Consider the following 13,354-nt stretch of genomic DNA (forward strand, 5'->3'; position numbering starts at 1 on the left):
GATGCAATCACAGCACACTGTCGCCTCGACCTCCTGGGCTCAAGCCATTCTCCTGCCTCAGCCTCCCCAGTAGCTGGGACTATAGGCGTGCACCGCTATGCCTGGCTAGTTTTTGTTTTTCGTTTTTTGGGGTTTTTTTGAGATGGAGTCTTGTTCTTGTTGCCCAGGCTGGAGTGTAGTAGTGCCATTTTGGCTCACTGCAACTTCCGCCTCCCAGGTTCAAGTGACTCTCCTGCCTCAGCCTCCCAAGTAGCTGGGACTACAGGCATGCACCACTACACCCGGCTAATTTTGTATTTTTAGTAGAGAAGAGGTTTCACCATGTCGGCCAGGCTGGTCTCGAACTCCTGACCTCAGGTAATCCACCCGCCTCGGCCTATCAAAGTTCTGGGATTACAGGTGTGAGCCACAGTCGTTGACTTTTATTTTTTTCCCTCAATTTTTTTTTATAGAGATGGGGGGTCTCTCTATGTTGTCCAAGGTGGTCTCCAACCCCTGGCCTGAAGCAATCCTCCTACCTCCAGCCTCCCAAAGTGCTGGGATTACAGGCCTAAGCCACCGTACCTGGCCAGATATGTGTTTTCTAAGGTTCTTTGCCGTTTACTGGTCTCCATGCAATTTCAAAGTATGTTCTAATTTACGTAGTACTGCTAATTTTATGAAGTTTTTTAAAAAAACATGTACAATGGTAATGTGATGAGCAGACTATATTTTGGGAAATACCTGCTTTCTGCAGTTAAAGGCCACATTTTACAGTTTGCAATGTCCTTTAACATTTTTGCAGTTGTGTGAGGATTACAACATACTTTATTCACAAAGCACTCTTTGATTTTTTCAAAATATTTCAATAATTATAAGGCACTTTGTGGTTTCTTTAGTAGCATTGAAGGGGCAAAAGGGTAAAGGGCCTGTGTTTTGTCTTCCCTTCTGAGATTTTGTCATTGACAGTTGTGTTCTGTTTTTCCTCTCCAGGGCAAAATACTTCAAAGGGAAAAAGATCCATGGAGAAATTGACATTAAAGTAGAACAGGTAAGTTGGGACATTTGGACCTGGGGGTCAGTTGTCCATACTGCAAACTGAGTGGCCATTTTTGTGTGATGTAGGTGAATCACCAATTTTTTTCTCCTTCCCAGGCCGAATTCTCTGATCTCAACCTTGTGGCCCATGCCAATGGTGGATTCTCTGTGGACATGGAAGTTCTTCGGAATGGGGTGAAGGTCATGCGGTGAGTATAAAAAGGGTACCTTGGTGTTACGAGCGAGGCATAAGAACTCTCCCCCTTAGAGCTGGGGGAAAGTTCCTACCTCCCCACCCATCCTTCTGTGGGCAAGAACTTAGGCATGGAATGTGGGGAGCCAACTTTTCTTCAGAAAAAGAGCCAGGGACCCCAGCATGCCACAAGCCAGGCTTTAAAAAAAAAATATATATATATATATATATATATGTTTTATATATATATATAAAATATAAATATATTTATAAATTTTATATATAATATAAATATATACACACACACACACATATATATATGTATATATTTCAGACAGGGTCTTGCTCTGTCTCCCAGGCTGGAGTGCACTGACACAATCATGGCTCACTGCAGCTACAACTTCTCAGGCTCAAGTGATCTTCTCACCTCAGCCTCCCAAGTAGCTGAGACTACAGGTGCACACCACCATGCCTGGCTAATTTTTATGTTTTTTTGTAGAGATGGGGATCTCACTATGTTGCCTAGGTTTGTCTCAAACTTCTGGGCTCAAACAATCCACCTGCTTTGGCCTCTCAAAGTGCTGGGATTATAGGCATAAGCCGTCACACTCAGCCTTCAATTATTAATTAAATAAACATTTGCTAGATATCTGCTACATGCCAGGTGCTGCTCTCAGGACTTCATATTCAACAAATATTTATTGTACACCTACTGTGTGCCAGGAGCTATTCTACATGCTGAAAGACCAAAAAAAAAAAAAAAAAAGAACCCGGGCCTTATGAGACTTATATTCTACTGTGAGATACACACAATACACAAATAAATAAGAAAATGTAAAAGTGCTAGGAAAAAAATATAGCAGTGACCAGATGTGGTGGCTCACGCCTATAATCCCAGCACTTTGGGAGGCCAAGGTGGGTGGATCACTTGAGCCCAGGAGTTCAAGACTAGCCAGGCCAACATGGTGAAACCCGTTTCTACTAAAAATACAAAAATTAGCCAGGCGTGGTGGCAGGTGCCTGTAATCCCAGCTACTTGGGAGACTGAGGCAGGGAAATCGCTTGAACCTGAGAGGCAGAGGTTGCAGTGAGCCATGATTGCTCCAGCCTGAACAACAGAGCAACACTCCGTCTCAAAAAAATTAATTAATTAATTAAAAAGAAAGAAAGAAAAAAGAAAAAAAATATTTAGCACTAAAGCAGATGTAGCAATTGTTGGATGATGGTGGGGTCTGCAGTTGGGATAGGGCGGTCTGGTTGCAGGAGAGACCTTTGAGGAAAAACCTGATGGAGGTGAAGGAGTGATCCATGCAGGTATCTAGGGGCAAGTGCTTTAGACAGACAGAACATCCTTGGTAAAGGTCCTGAGGTTAGAATTTATTCCGGGCAGAACACTGAAGACAGCTTGCAGTCCGAGAGATGGTGACCAGGAAGTTGTCAGAGCTGTGTGGGTAAGCTGCAAGCTGACCTTGCTGAGAAGGGAACAGGTAGGAGAGGCTTAAAGGGGATCACCAGGTGGGCAGAGGGTAGAAAGGGTGCACTAGGCAGAGGGAACAGCTTGCACATGTGTGCAGAGGTGAGAAACCACTTTGCAATTTCTGGGAGCTATGGAGATGTAGAAACTTGGTCTTTGTTTCGAGAGTGATAGGGAGCTACTGGGGGAACTCTCAACACTCCAACCCCTGCCACGCTAGGTCTCTGAAGCCGGATTTTGTGCTGATCCGCCAGCACGCCTTCAGCATGGCACGCAACGGAGACTACCGAAGTTTGGTCATTGGGCTGCAATATGCTGGAATCCCCAGTGTTAACTCCTTGCATTCTGTCTACAACTTCTGTGACAAGCCCTGGGTGGTAAGTAACAGGAAGGGTGCCACTGGCAGAGGGAATAGCTCATGCATGCATGTGGGAACTTGAAACCACTCTGCGATTTGGGGGAAGTGAGGGTGTTCAGAAGCTTACAGATTCCCGGTGAAGGACTCACTGACCCAGCTCTCCTGGTTCTCATAGTTTGCCCAGATGGTTCGACTGCATAAGAAACTGGGGACAGAAGAATTCCCTCTAATTGATCAGACCTTCTACCCCAATCACAAAGAAATGGTGAGTTTGGGGAAAATAGAGTGGGCAGGAGGGAAGAGTCATAACTACTGCAATAATATTAAATATTGGTATATTATCAGCTGTGTGATATCAAGAGTGTGGCTGCTGTGTGCACGTGGGGTCATGAAGTTGCTTTGCGATAGGGTCTACCATGAGTTTCCTTATGCTTACAAGGAAAACTAAATCATAATACATTCCAATATTTATCAGATCCTGTTACTCATGTTATCTATTTTTGCCAGTATTAAAAACCGATTTCTAATGTGAATTGATAGAATTAATGTAATGAATCAGAATATATTACATATAGAAATCAGGTCATTATTACTAACATTATCAAATATTCCTTCTGATAGAAATTTTACCTATATTCAAATTAGGATTGCCAATAACATTTATCAATAAGTAATGTTATAAATTAAATTGTTGGCAAGGCACGGTGGCTTATGCCTGTAATCCCAGCACTTTGAGAGGCTAAGGTGAGCAGATCACAAGGTCAGGAATTCAAGACCAGCCTGGTTAACATAGTGAAACCCCGTCTCTACTAAAAATACAAAAATTAGCCGGGCATGATGGTGCATGCCTGTAGTCCCAACTACTCGGGAGGCTGAGGCAGGAGAATCACTTGAACCCAGGAGTTGGAGGTTGCAGTGAGCCGAGATCACACCACTGTACTCCAGTTTGGGCAACAGAGTGACACTTCGTCTCAATAAATAAATTAATTAATTAATAGAAATTGAACTTTTGGTTACTATTATAAAATATAATCACTGGCCTGGCACGGTGGCTCACGCCTGTAATCCCAACACTTTGGGAGGCCGAAGCGGGCGGATCGCCTGAGGTCGGGAGTTTGAGACCAGCCTGGCCAACATGGAGAAACCCTGTCTCTACTAAAAAAATACAAAATTAGCCGAGCGTGGTGGTGCATGCCTGTAATCCCAGCTACTTGGGAAGTTGAGGCAGGGGAATCGCTGGAACCCGGGAGGCAGAGGTTGTGGTGAGCCAATATCGCACCATTACACTCCAGCTTGGGCAACAAGAGCAAAACTCCATCTCAAAAAAAAAAAATATATATATATATAAAATCACTAATATTACAAATTATCACTAATACTATAAATTATTTTTACTGTTGTAAATTACGAGTACCTATGTTATGAATTAAATTGTAGTTTCTAGTAGAAATTGGATAATCATTATTAATAGCATCAAAGATTATTGCTGTTATTACAAATGATTATTGCTATTACAAATTGTGCTCTAATATAAATTATAAGCACCTGTTTTGAATTATATACGCATGGCACACGCAATGGAGACTACCACAGTTGGGTCATTGGGCTACAATATGCCAGAATAAAATATGCTGAACATTTGAATAATAGAAATTGAATTATCGTTGCTAATATCATCAAATATAACAATTAATATTATAGTGCATTATGGTGTTACAAATTAAGTTTATTAGTATAAATGATTAGTACCTATGTTGTAAACTATTATAATTATTTTTTAAAAATGTAAACCCAAAGTGGGAGGATCTCTTGAGCCCAGGAGTTTGAGACCAGCCTGAGCAATGTAGTGAGACCCCATTTCCACAAAAAAATTTAAAAATCAAGGGCCGGGCGCGGTGGCTCAAGCCTGTAATCCCAGCACTTTGGGAGGCCGAGGCGGGCGGATCACGAGGTCAGGAGATCGAGACCATCCTGGCTAACACGGTGAAACCCCGTCTCTACTAAAAAATACAAAAAATTAGCCAGGCGACGTGGCGGGCGCCTGTAGTCCCAGCTATTCGGGAGGCTGAGGCAGGAGAATGGCGTAAACCCGGGAGGCGGAGCTTGCAGTGAGCTGAGATCTGGCCACTGCACTCCAGCCTGGGCGGCAGAGCGAGACTCCATCTCAAAAAAAAAAAAAAAAAAATCAGCCTGGCGTGGTGATATGCACCTGTAGTCCCAGCTACTTGGGAGGCTGAGATGGGAAGATCGCTTGAGCCCTGGAGGTTGAGGCTGCAGTGAGCCATGAGAGCACCACTGCACCCCAGCCTGGGCAACAGAGTGAGACCCTGTCTCAAAACATTAAATAAATAAGTAAATAAAATTAAACGATTAGTACAAACAGTGTAAAAGTTGTTACAGATATAACTATTACCAGTGTTACAAATTAAGATTACTAATATAACCCATGAGTACCTATGTTTTGAATTATCTTGTAGTTCCTAATAGAAATCATTACTAATATGGTTAACATTCTAACTGCTATTATAAAAAAACACTAATATTAAAATTTTGATTACTAATATAAATTGAGTACCACAGTTATGAATCAAATTTTAGTTACAAATAGAAATTAAATAATTGTTACTAATGCAATCAAATTGTATAAGTAATTTTGTCAATTTTTACCAATATTACAAATTATGTTTACTCATATAAATGATCACCAATTTTATGACTAAAATTACAATTAAATATCAATATTGACCCAACATTATCAACTTGATCAAATAAACATTGCTACTAATATTAGCAATTCTTACCAGTATTACAAATTATGGTTACTGATATATGTCAACAGTGTTATAAGTTAAGTTTACTTACAGATAAAGATTGAATCATTAGGGTTTTTTTTGTTTTTTTTTTTTTTTGAGGAGGAGTCTCACTCCGTCGCCAGGCTGGAGTGCAGTGGCATGATCTCGGCTCACTGCAGCCTCCGCCTCCTAGGTTCAGGCGATTCTCCTGCCTCAGCCTCCCGAGTAGCCAGGACTACAGGTGTGCGCCACCACGCCCAGTTAATTTTTGTATTTTTAGTAGAAACGGGGTTTCACCATGTTGGCCAGCATGGTCTCGATCTGCCCGCCTCGGCCTCCCAAAGTGCTGGGATTACAGGCGTAAGCCACCATGCCCGGCCTAAATCATTAGTTTTAAGGAAACCCAATTTGTTTATCATTATTATTATTCTACATTCTTTGAGAGACATTACAGCAGAATGTGATTAAGAGCATGGACTCTGTAGCCAGAATTTCTGTGTGAGAATCTTACCTCCACAACTTATTAGCTGCTTAACACAGGAAAAGTTACTTAAACACCCTGTACCTCAGTTTATTCATCTCCAAAATGTAGGTAATAATAGTTCCCACCTCATATAGTTGGTGTGAGAATGAAATTACTTAGTAAATGTAAGGTGTCTAGAACAATGCATCTGGCATATATTAACTGCTACCTAAGTGTTGACAAATTTCTCCTTCTATTCTTAGTTGGTTGAGTATTTTTGTCATGAAAGGATGTTGGACATTGTCAAATGCTTCTTCTGTGTTTATTGACATGATTGTGTGAATTTTGTCCTTTATTCTATGAAGATGGTATATAGTACATTAATTGATTTTCATGCAAGTTGATAGGTTCATAAGTTTGTTTATGATGTGTCTAGGTGTAGACATTTGCATTCCTAGGCTAAATCTCACTTGGCCTTGGTATAAATCCTTTTTGTATGTTGTGGGATTCAGTTTGTGATTATTTTGTTAGGGATTATTGTATCTATATTCATAAGAGACATTGCTCTGTAGTTTTCTTATGATGTCTTTGTCTGGTTTTGGTATCAGGATAACACTGGCCTCATAGAATGAGTTGGACAGTGTTCCTTCTTCTTCTATTTTTGGGAAGATTTTGTAAAGATTGGCATTAATTTTTTTTTTTTTTTTTTTTTTTTTTTTTTTTTTTTTTGAGACAGGGTCTTGCTGTGTTGCTCAGGCTGGTCTTGAACTCCTGGGCTCAAGCGATCCTCCTGCCTTGGCCTGCCAAAGTGCTAGGATTACAGGCGTGAACCACCATGCCTGGTCGGCATTAATTCTTTTTAAATGTTTAGTAGAATCCACCAGTGAAGACATCTAGTCCTAGGTATGTCTTTGTAGGAAGTTTTACTTATTCCTAAATCAATCTCTTCACTTGTTATAGGTCTATTCAGATTTTCCATTTCTTACCAAGTCAGTTTTTGTGTTTTGTGTCTTTCTAGGAATTTGTCCATTTCATCTAGGTTTTCTAACTTATTGGCACATAGTTGTTCACAGTACTCTCTTATAATACTTTTTATTTCTGTAAGGTCAGTAGTATGTCCACTCTTTCATTTCTGATTTTAGTAATTAGAGTTTTCTGCCCTTTTTTTTTCTCTTAGTCTAAAGGTTTATCAATTTTATTGATGTTTTCAAAGAACCAAATTTTTGTTTTATTAGTTTCTCTATTTTTAAAATTCTTTATGTTATTTATTTCCACTCTTATTTTATTATTTTTTTCCTTGTGCTTGCTTTGGACTTAGTTTGCTCTTTTCTTTCTAATTTCCTAGAAAAAAAAAATGGAAGATTAGGTTATTGATTTTGATACCTTTCTTCTTTTTAGATATAGGCAGTTAAAACTATGAATTCTCCTTTAAGTACCACTTTAACTGCATCCCTTACATTTTGATATGTTGTGTGTTCATTTTCATTCATCTCAAAGTATGTTCTAATTTCCCTTGTGATTTTTTCTTTGACCTATTGGTTATTTAGGAGTGTGTTACTTTCCACATATTTGTAAATTTTTCTAATTTTTTCTGTTTTTGATGTCTAGTTTCATTCTGTTGTGGTTAAAGAACATATTTTGTATAATTTCAGTCCTTTTCAATTTGCTGAGATTTGTTTTCTGACTTAACATATAGTCTGTCCTGAAGAATGTTCCATGTGCACTGAAGAAGAATGTGTATTCTGCCATTGTAGGGTGAAATGTTCTATAGATGTCTATGAGGTCTAATTGGTTTATAGCATTTTTCAAATCTTCCTTATTGGCTGGGCACAGTAGCTCACGCCTGTAATTCCAGCACCTTGGGAGTCTGAGGCGGGTGGATTGCTTGAGTGCAAGAGTTCAAGACCATCCTGGGCTACATGGCAAAACCCCATCTCTGCAAAAAATACACACGCACACACAAAAAGCCACATGGTGGCACACGCCTGTAGTCCCAGCTACTCAGGAGGCTGAGGTGGGAGGATCACTTGAGCCCAGAAAGTGGAGGTTGCAGTGAGCTGAGATTGCACCGCTGCACTCCAGCCTGGGTAACAGAGTGAGACCACATCTCCAAAAATAAATAAATAAATAAAATAAACTTCTTTGTTGGATCCCTGTCTAGTTGTTTTATCCATTTGTTTAAGTGGGGTATTGAAGTCTCCAGCTATAATTGTTGAATTGTCTATTTCTGTCTCCAATTTTGCCTGTTTTTATTTCATATATTTTATGCTGTGTTGTTAGGTGCATATATGTTTATTACTGTTAAATCTTCTTGATGGATTGACCCTTTTATGATTATAAAATGTTTTTATCTCAAGTAACAATTGCTGTTTTAAATTCTATTTTACCTCATATTAGTATAGCTATTCCAGCTCTCTTTTGGCTACTGCTTGTGTGGTAAATCTTTTTCCATCCATTTACTTTCAACTTATTTGGGTCTTTGAATCTAAAATGTACCTCTTATAGACAGCATATAATTAAGTCATGTTTTTCATCCACTGTGCCTATTAACCCTTTACCATTTGCCCTGAGAATACTCTCTGATGGCACTTGTGGCTGCAGTGTTTACCCCGAGATAACTTTGCCACAAACTATCTTGTTTTTATTATTATTTTCACATCACTCTAGTATATTGACTTTGGAAACAAAAGGCATCATTCTATTTATAGCATTCTGTTTGTAGGAATGGTATTTCCATTTACAAAATATAATAATTCTCAATCGCTGAAAATGCTGAAATTCCTGCAAATGATGTTAACATCATTCTTGAACAGTTGTTGGCTGAAGATTCATTTGATGAATCTGATTTTTCCAAAATAGATGATTCTGATGATTCAGATGATTCTGATGTTAGTTCTGCTTAGAAATAACTCCAAGAAGAGTTTTCATATTTTGTTTTGACACTGAAAATCAGTCAGCTTTGCTTCAGCCTCAAAGAGCATGTTTATATAAAATCAAGTGAGCACAGGCATCAAGCTGCACGTTTTTTTTTTTTTTTTTTTTTCCTAAACGGGAAAAGGGTTAATTGCAGTGTTTAATTAACTTATGTTATTGTAATTACTGATAAGGTAGAGTTTATGTTTGCAATTTTGCTGTTTGTTTTCTATATCTTATTTTTTGTTCCTGTATTCCTCTGGTAATGCTTCTTTTATGTTAAACAAATATTTTCTAGTGTACTATTTTTAATTTTTCTGTTGTTTCTTCCCTATGTCTTTTATTTATTTTTTTTAATTTAAAAAATTTTTATATATTTTTTTGAGACAGGGTCTGCTCTGTCACCCAGGCCAGAGTGCCATGGTAGGAACATGGCTCATTACAGCCTTAGCCTCCTGGGCTCAAGCTACCCTCCTCCCTCAGCCTCCTGAATAGCTGGGACCACAGGCACATGCCACCGTGCCCAGCTAATTTTTAATCAATTAATTTATGTATTTATTTTTATTTTATTTTATTTTATTTTATTTATTTATTTATTTATTTATTTTGAGACAGAGTCTCACTCTGTCACCCAGGCTGGATTGCAGTGGTGCAATCTCGGCTCACTGCAACCGCCACCTCCCAAGTTCAAGCAGTTCTCCTGCCTCAGCCTCCTGAGTAGCTGGAACTATATGCGCCTGCCACCACGCCCAGCTAATTTTTTTGTATTTTTAGTAGAGGCGGGGTTTCACCATGTTGGCCAGGCTGGTCTCAAACTCTTGACCTTGTGATCCGCCTGCCTTGGCCTCCCAAAGTGCTGGGATTACAGGCGTGTGCCACCGTGCCTGGTCAATTTTTAAACTTTTTGTAGAGACAGGATCTTGCCATGTTGCCCGTGCTGGTCTCAAACTCCTGAGCTTACGTTATCCACCCACCTTGGCCTCCCAAAGTGTTGTGACTATAGGCATGAGCCACTACACTTAGCCTGTTTTTTTTTTTTTTCTTAGTCGTTTCCCTGGGAATTACAATTAACATCATTATTTATATTACTCCAGTTAGAATTAATACCAAATTAAGCTCAGTAATACAAAGAAATTGCCTCTAACTTTATTCCTTCATCCCTCCTTTGTGCTATCATTGTCAAACAAATTACATTTTACACATTGTGTGCCCATGAACATAGTTATAGTTATTGCTTTATGCAGTTGTCTTTTAAATCAGATAGGAGGAAAAAAAGTGTTACATGCAAAAAAATGCATTTATACTGTCTTTTATATTTACCTATGTAGTTAACTTTACAGGTGCTATTTATTTCTATATGTAGATTTACATTACTAGCTAGTATAATTTTATTTCACCCTGAAGAACTCCCTTTAGCATTTCTTGTAGAAGCGTGCTAGTGACGAATTATCTCAGTTTTTGTTTATCTGTGAATGTCTTAATTTCTCCTTCATTTTTGAAAGATAATTTTGCTGGATATAGAATTCTTGTTTGGCAGTCTTTTTCTTTCAGTACTTTGAATACGTTGTCCTACTGCCTTCTGACTTGAAGATTTCCAATGAGAAATTAGCTGCTAATCCTATTGAGGATTCCTTGTATATGATGAGTTACTTCTCTCTTACTTTCAAGATTCTCTCTGTCTTTAGCTTTTATAAGTTTATGATGTGTCTCAGTGCCCATATCTTTGAATTTCTTAGTTGGAGTTCGTTGCACTTCTTGAATGCATAGATTAATGCTTTAAATCAAACTGGGGGGATTTTTAGCTACATTATTCCTTTGAATAGTCTTTCTTGAACCTTTTTTTCTCTCTTTCCCCTCTCCTTTTGGGACTCCCATTATGTGGGTGTTTATATGCTTGATGGTGTTCCACAGACCTCTAGGACTATGTTCATTTCATTTACTTTTCTTCTTTCTCTTCCTCAGATCAGATCATCTCACTTGACCTGTCTTCAAATTCACTGATTCTTTACTCTGCCAGCTCAAAGCTACTGTTGATCCCCTCTAGTGAATTTTTCATTTCCGTTATTATGCTTTTTATCTCCAGAATTTCTTTTTTTTTTTTTTTTTGAGCTGGAGTTTCGCTTTTGTCACCCAGGCTAGAGTGCAATGGCGTGATCTCGGCTCACTGCAACCTCCACCTCCCAGGTTCAAGCAATTCTTGTGCCTCAGCCTCCCGAGTAGCTGGGATTACAGGCACACACCACCACGCCTGGATAATTTTTGTATTTTTAGTACAGAGGGAGTTTCACCATATTGGCCAGGCTGGTCTCGAACTCCTGACCTCAGGTGATCCACCTGCCTCGGTCTCCCAAAGTGCTGGGATTACAGGCGTGAGCCACCACACCCAGCCCAGAATTTCTTTTTTGTGTAATTTCTCTTTATTGATACTCTCTACGTATTAGGATATCATTTTATCCTTTCCTTTAGTCCTTTAAACATAGTTTCCTTTAGTTCTTTGAAAATATTAAAAATCACTGATTTACAGTTTTTGCCTATTAAGTCTAACATCTGGGTTTCCTCAGGGACAGTGTTTGACTGCTTTTTTCCCTGTGTTTGGGTCACACTTAATTTTGTCTCTTTGCATCTCTCATAAGTTTTTGTTGAAAACTGGACATTTAAATAATATAATGTGACAACTCTGGGAATCAGATTATCTCTCCTCCTCAGGATTTGTTTTTATTGCCTTGTTTTGTTTTGCTTTTAGTGACTTTCGTGAACTAATTCTGTAAAGCCTGTGTTCTTTGTCATGTGTGGCTACCCAAGTCTCTGCTCCATTAGCTTAGTGGTCAGCTAACGATTGGACAGATATTTCTTTAAATCACCTGAAACCAGTAAGTCTCCCAGACTTTGCTGACGGGCTCTGTGTGCATGTTGGGGTGTGCCTTTAATGCAAAGGCAGGCTGTTTACAACTTTGCCTTATCCTTCATTTCCTGCTTGTGCAGAGTTTTGAGGTCAGCCAGAGATCCTAGGCATACATACAGCCTTATGCGTATTTGTGGTTTTCTACATTCCCAGGCATATGTCAGAGCTTTTTAAAGCCTAATAATGGACTGATAATGGACATATCATTACCTAGATTTTCCTTTTACGTTTTCTTGATAAGCTTGTTGTTTTTTCCTAATTGTTATCACTGCCGTGTTAAACAGTTGCTGCTAATTGTTTCTGAAAAGCACCCCCAGAGAAAGCTGTTTATACCAGATGAGCCCCATGAGTAGAGTATTCAGGATAGTGCCAGACAGATCAAATAAAGACAGTTCTCTGGAAATGAGGTTTTGGAGGAACTCCAACCCTGTTCTGCCTCCTCCAATGGTTGCTGGTCTGCTGGTTTTCACCGGAATTGCAGGGCTGTTGGTTTTCAAGGCTTTTGTGGAGGTGAGGAGAAGGGATGCGTACAGGAGAAGTTCAAATGCCACAAAGTTTCCTGTTGTTACCAAGATTCAGTCATTTTCTTGAAAAAACGCTTTCTGAATTATAAACCTTGGTCAATTTCCAGAGTTCTGATAAGTTTGTTTTGACAATTTTTGCCAGTGTTCTCATTGCTTTTAAGGAGGAGAGGATTTTAAATGTCTGCTGACATCACCTCCAGGCATATCTTGTTCTTTCCCAGACCCAGCCCTAAGATAATAGTATTTCAAAGCCAAGATCTGGGAACTAGATTTACTCATTGCCACTGGAATGTTCTTGCTTCAAGGCCTTCTCATTGTGCAAAGCTAGGACATGTCACTTCTTAATTTCACATATATGGGTATATATAAAATTTTTATATGTGTGTGAGTAGAAGAATCAAACTGTTTTTTTCTTCTGCTCTCACAATACAATGTGTGGAGGTTTTTACACGCACACACACCAAGCAAGCAATTAATTCTGCAGCAAATTAATATACCAGCTGGATGTCCTGCAATTCAATTCTGACACTGTCTACCTGGAGGATAGCATCAGATCACACAGGTTAAGGATGCAGTCCCACAAAACTAAGCCCTACTTCTAATGCTGATGGCAAGCCCCAGGTTATTTTACCTTTGCTTCTGACCAACTAGCTATAAATCGGGGTCCACAACCCCTTCCTCAGGTTCAGTTAGGTTGCTAGTGTGACTCATGGAACTC

At 39.3% G+C, this 13,354-nt stretch overlaps 1 protein-coding gene across 2 annotated transcripts in view; it reads left to right on the forward strand.

The window, feature by feature from the left end:
• The window catches only part of SYN1 (synapsin I), a 50,005-nt gene that overhangs the window by 11,872 nt on the left and 24,779 nt on the right, over positions 1-13,354 (forward strand). For both annotated transcript variants that reach the window (XM_025373099.1, XM_025373100.1), the window contains exons 2-5: positions 973-1,030; positions 1,135-1,226; positions 2,905-3,061; positions 3,218-3,307. In XM_025373099.1, the coding sequence (XP_025228884.1) occupies positions 973-1,030; positions 1,135-1,226; positions 2,905-3,061; positions 3,218-3,307 (397 nt within the window). The remainder of the gene's footprint in view (positions 1-972; positions 1,031-1,134; positions 1,227-2,904; positions 3,062-3,217; positions 3,308-13,354) is intronic.

The sequence above is a fragment of the Theropithecus gelada genome, chromosome X (assembly GCF_003255815.1).
Source record: "Theropithecus gelada isolate Dixy chromosome X, Tgel_1.0, whole genome shotgun sequence".
Lineage (NCBI taxonomy): Eukaryota > Metazoa > Chordata > Mammalia > Primates > Cercopithecidae > Theropithecus > Theropithecus gelada.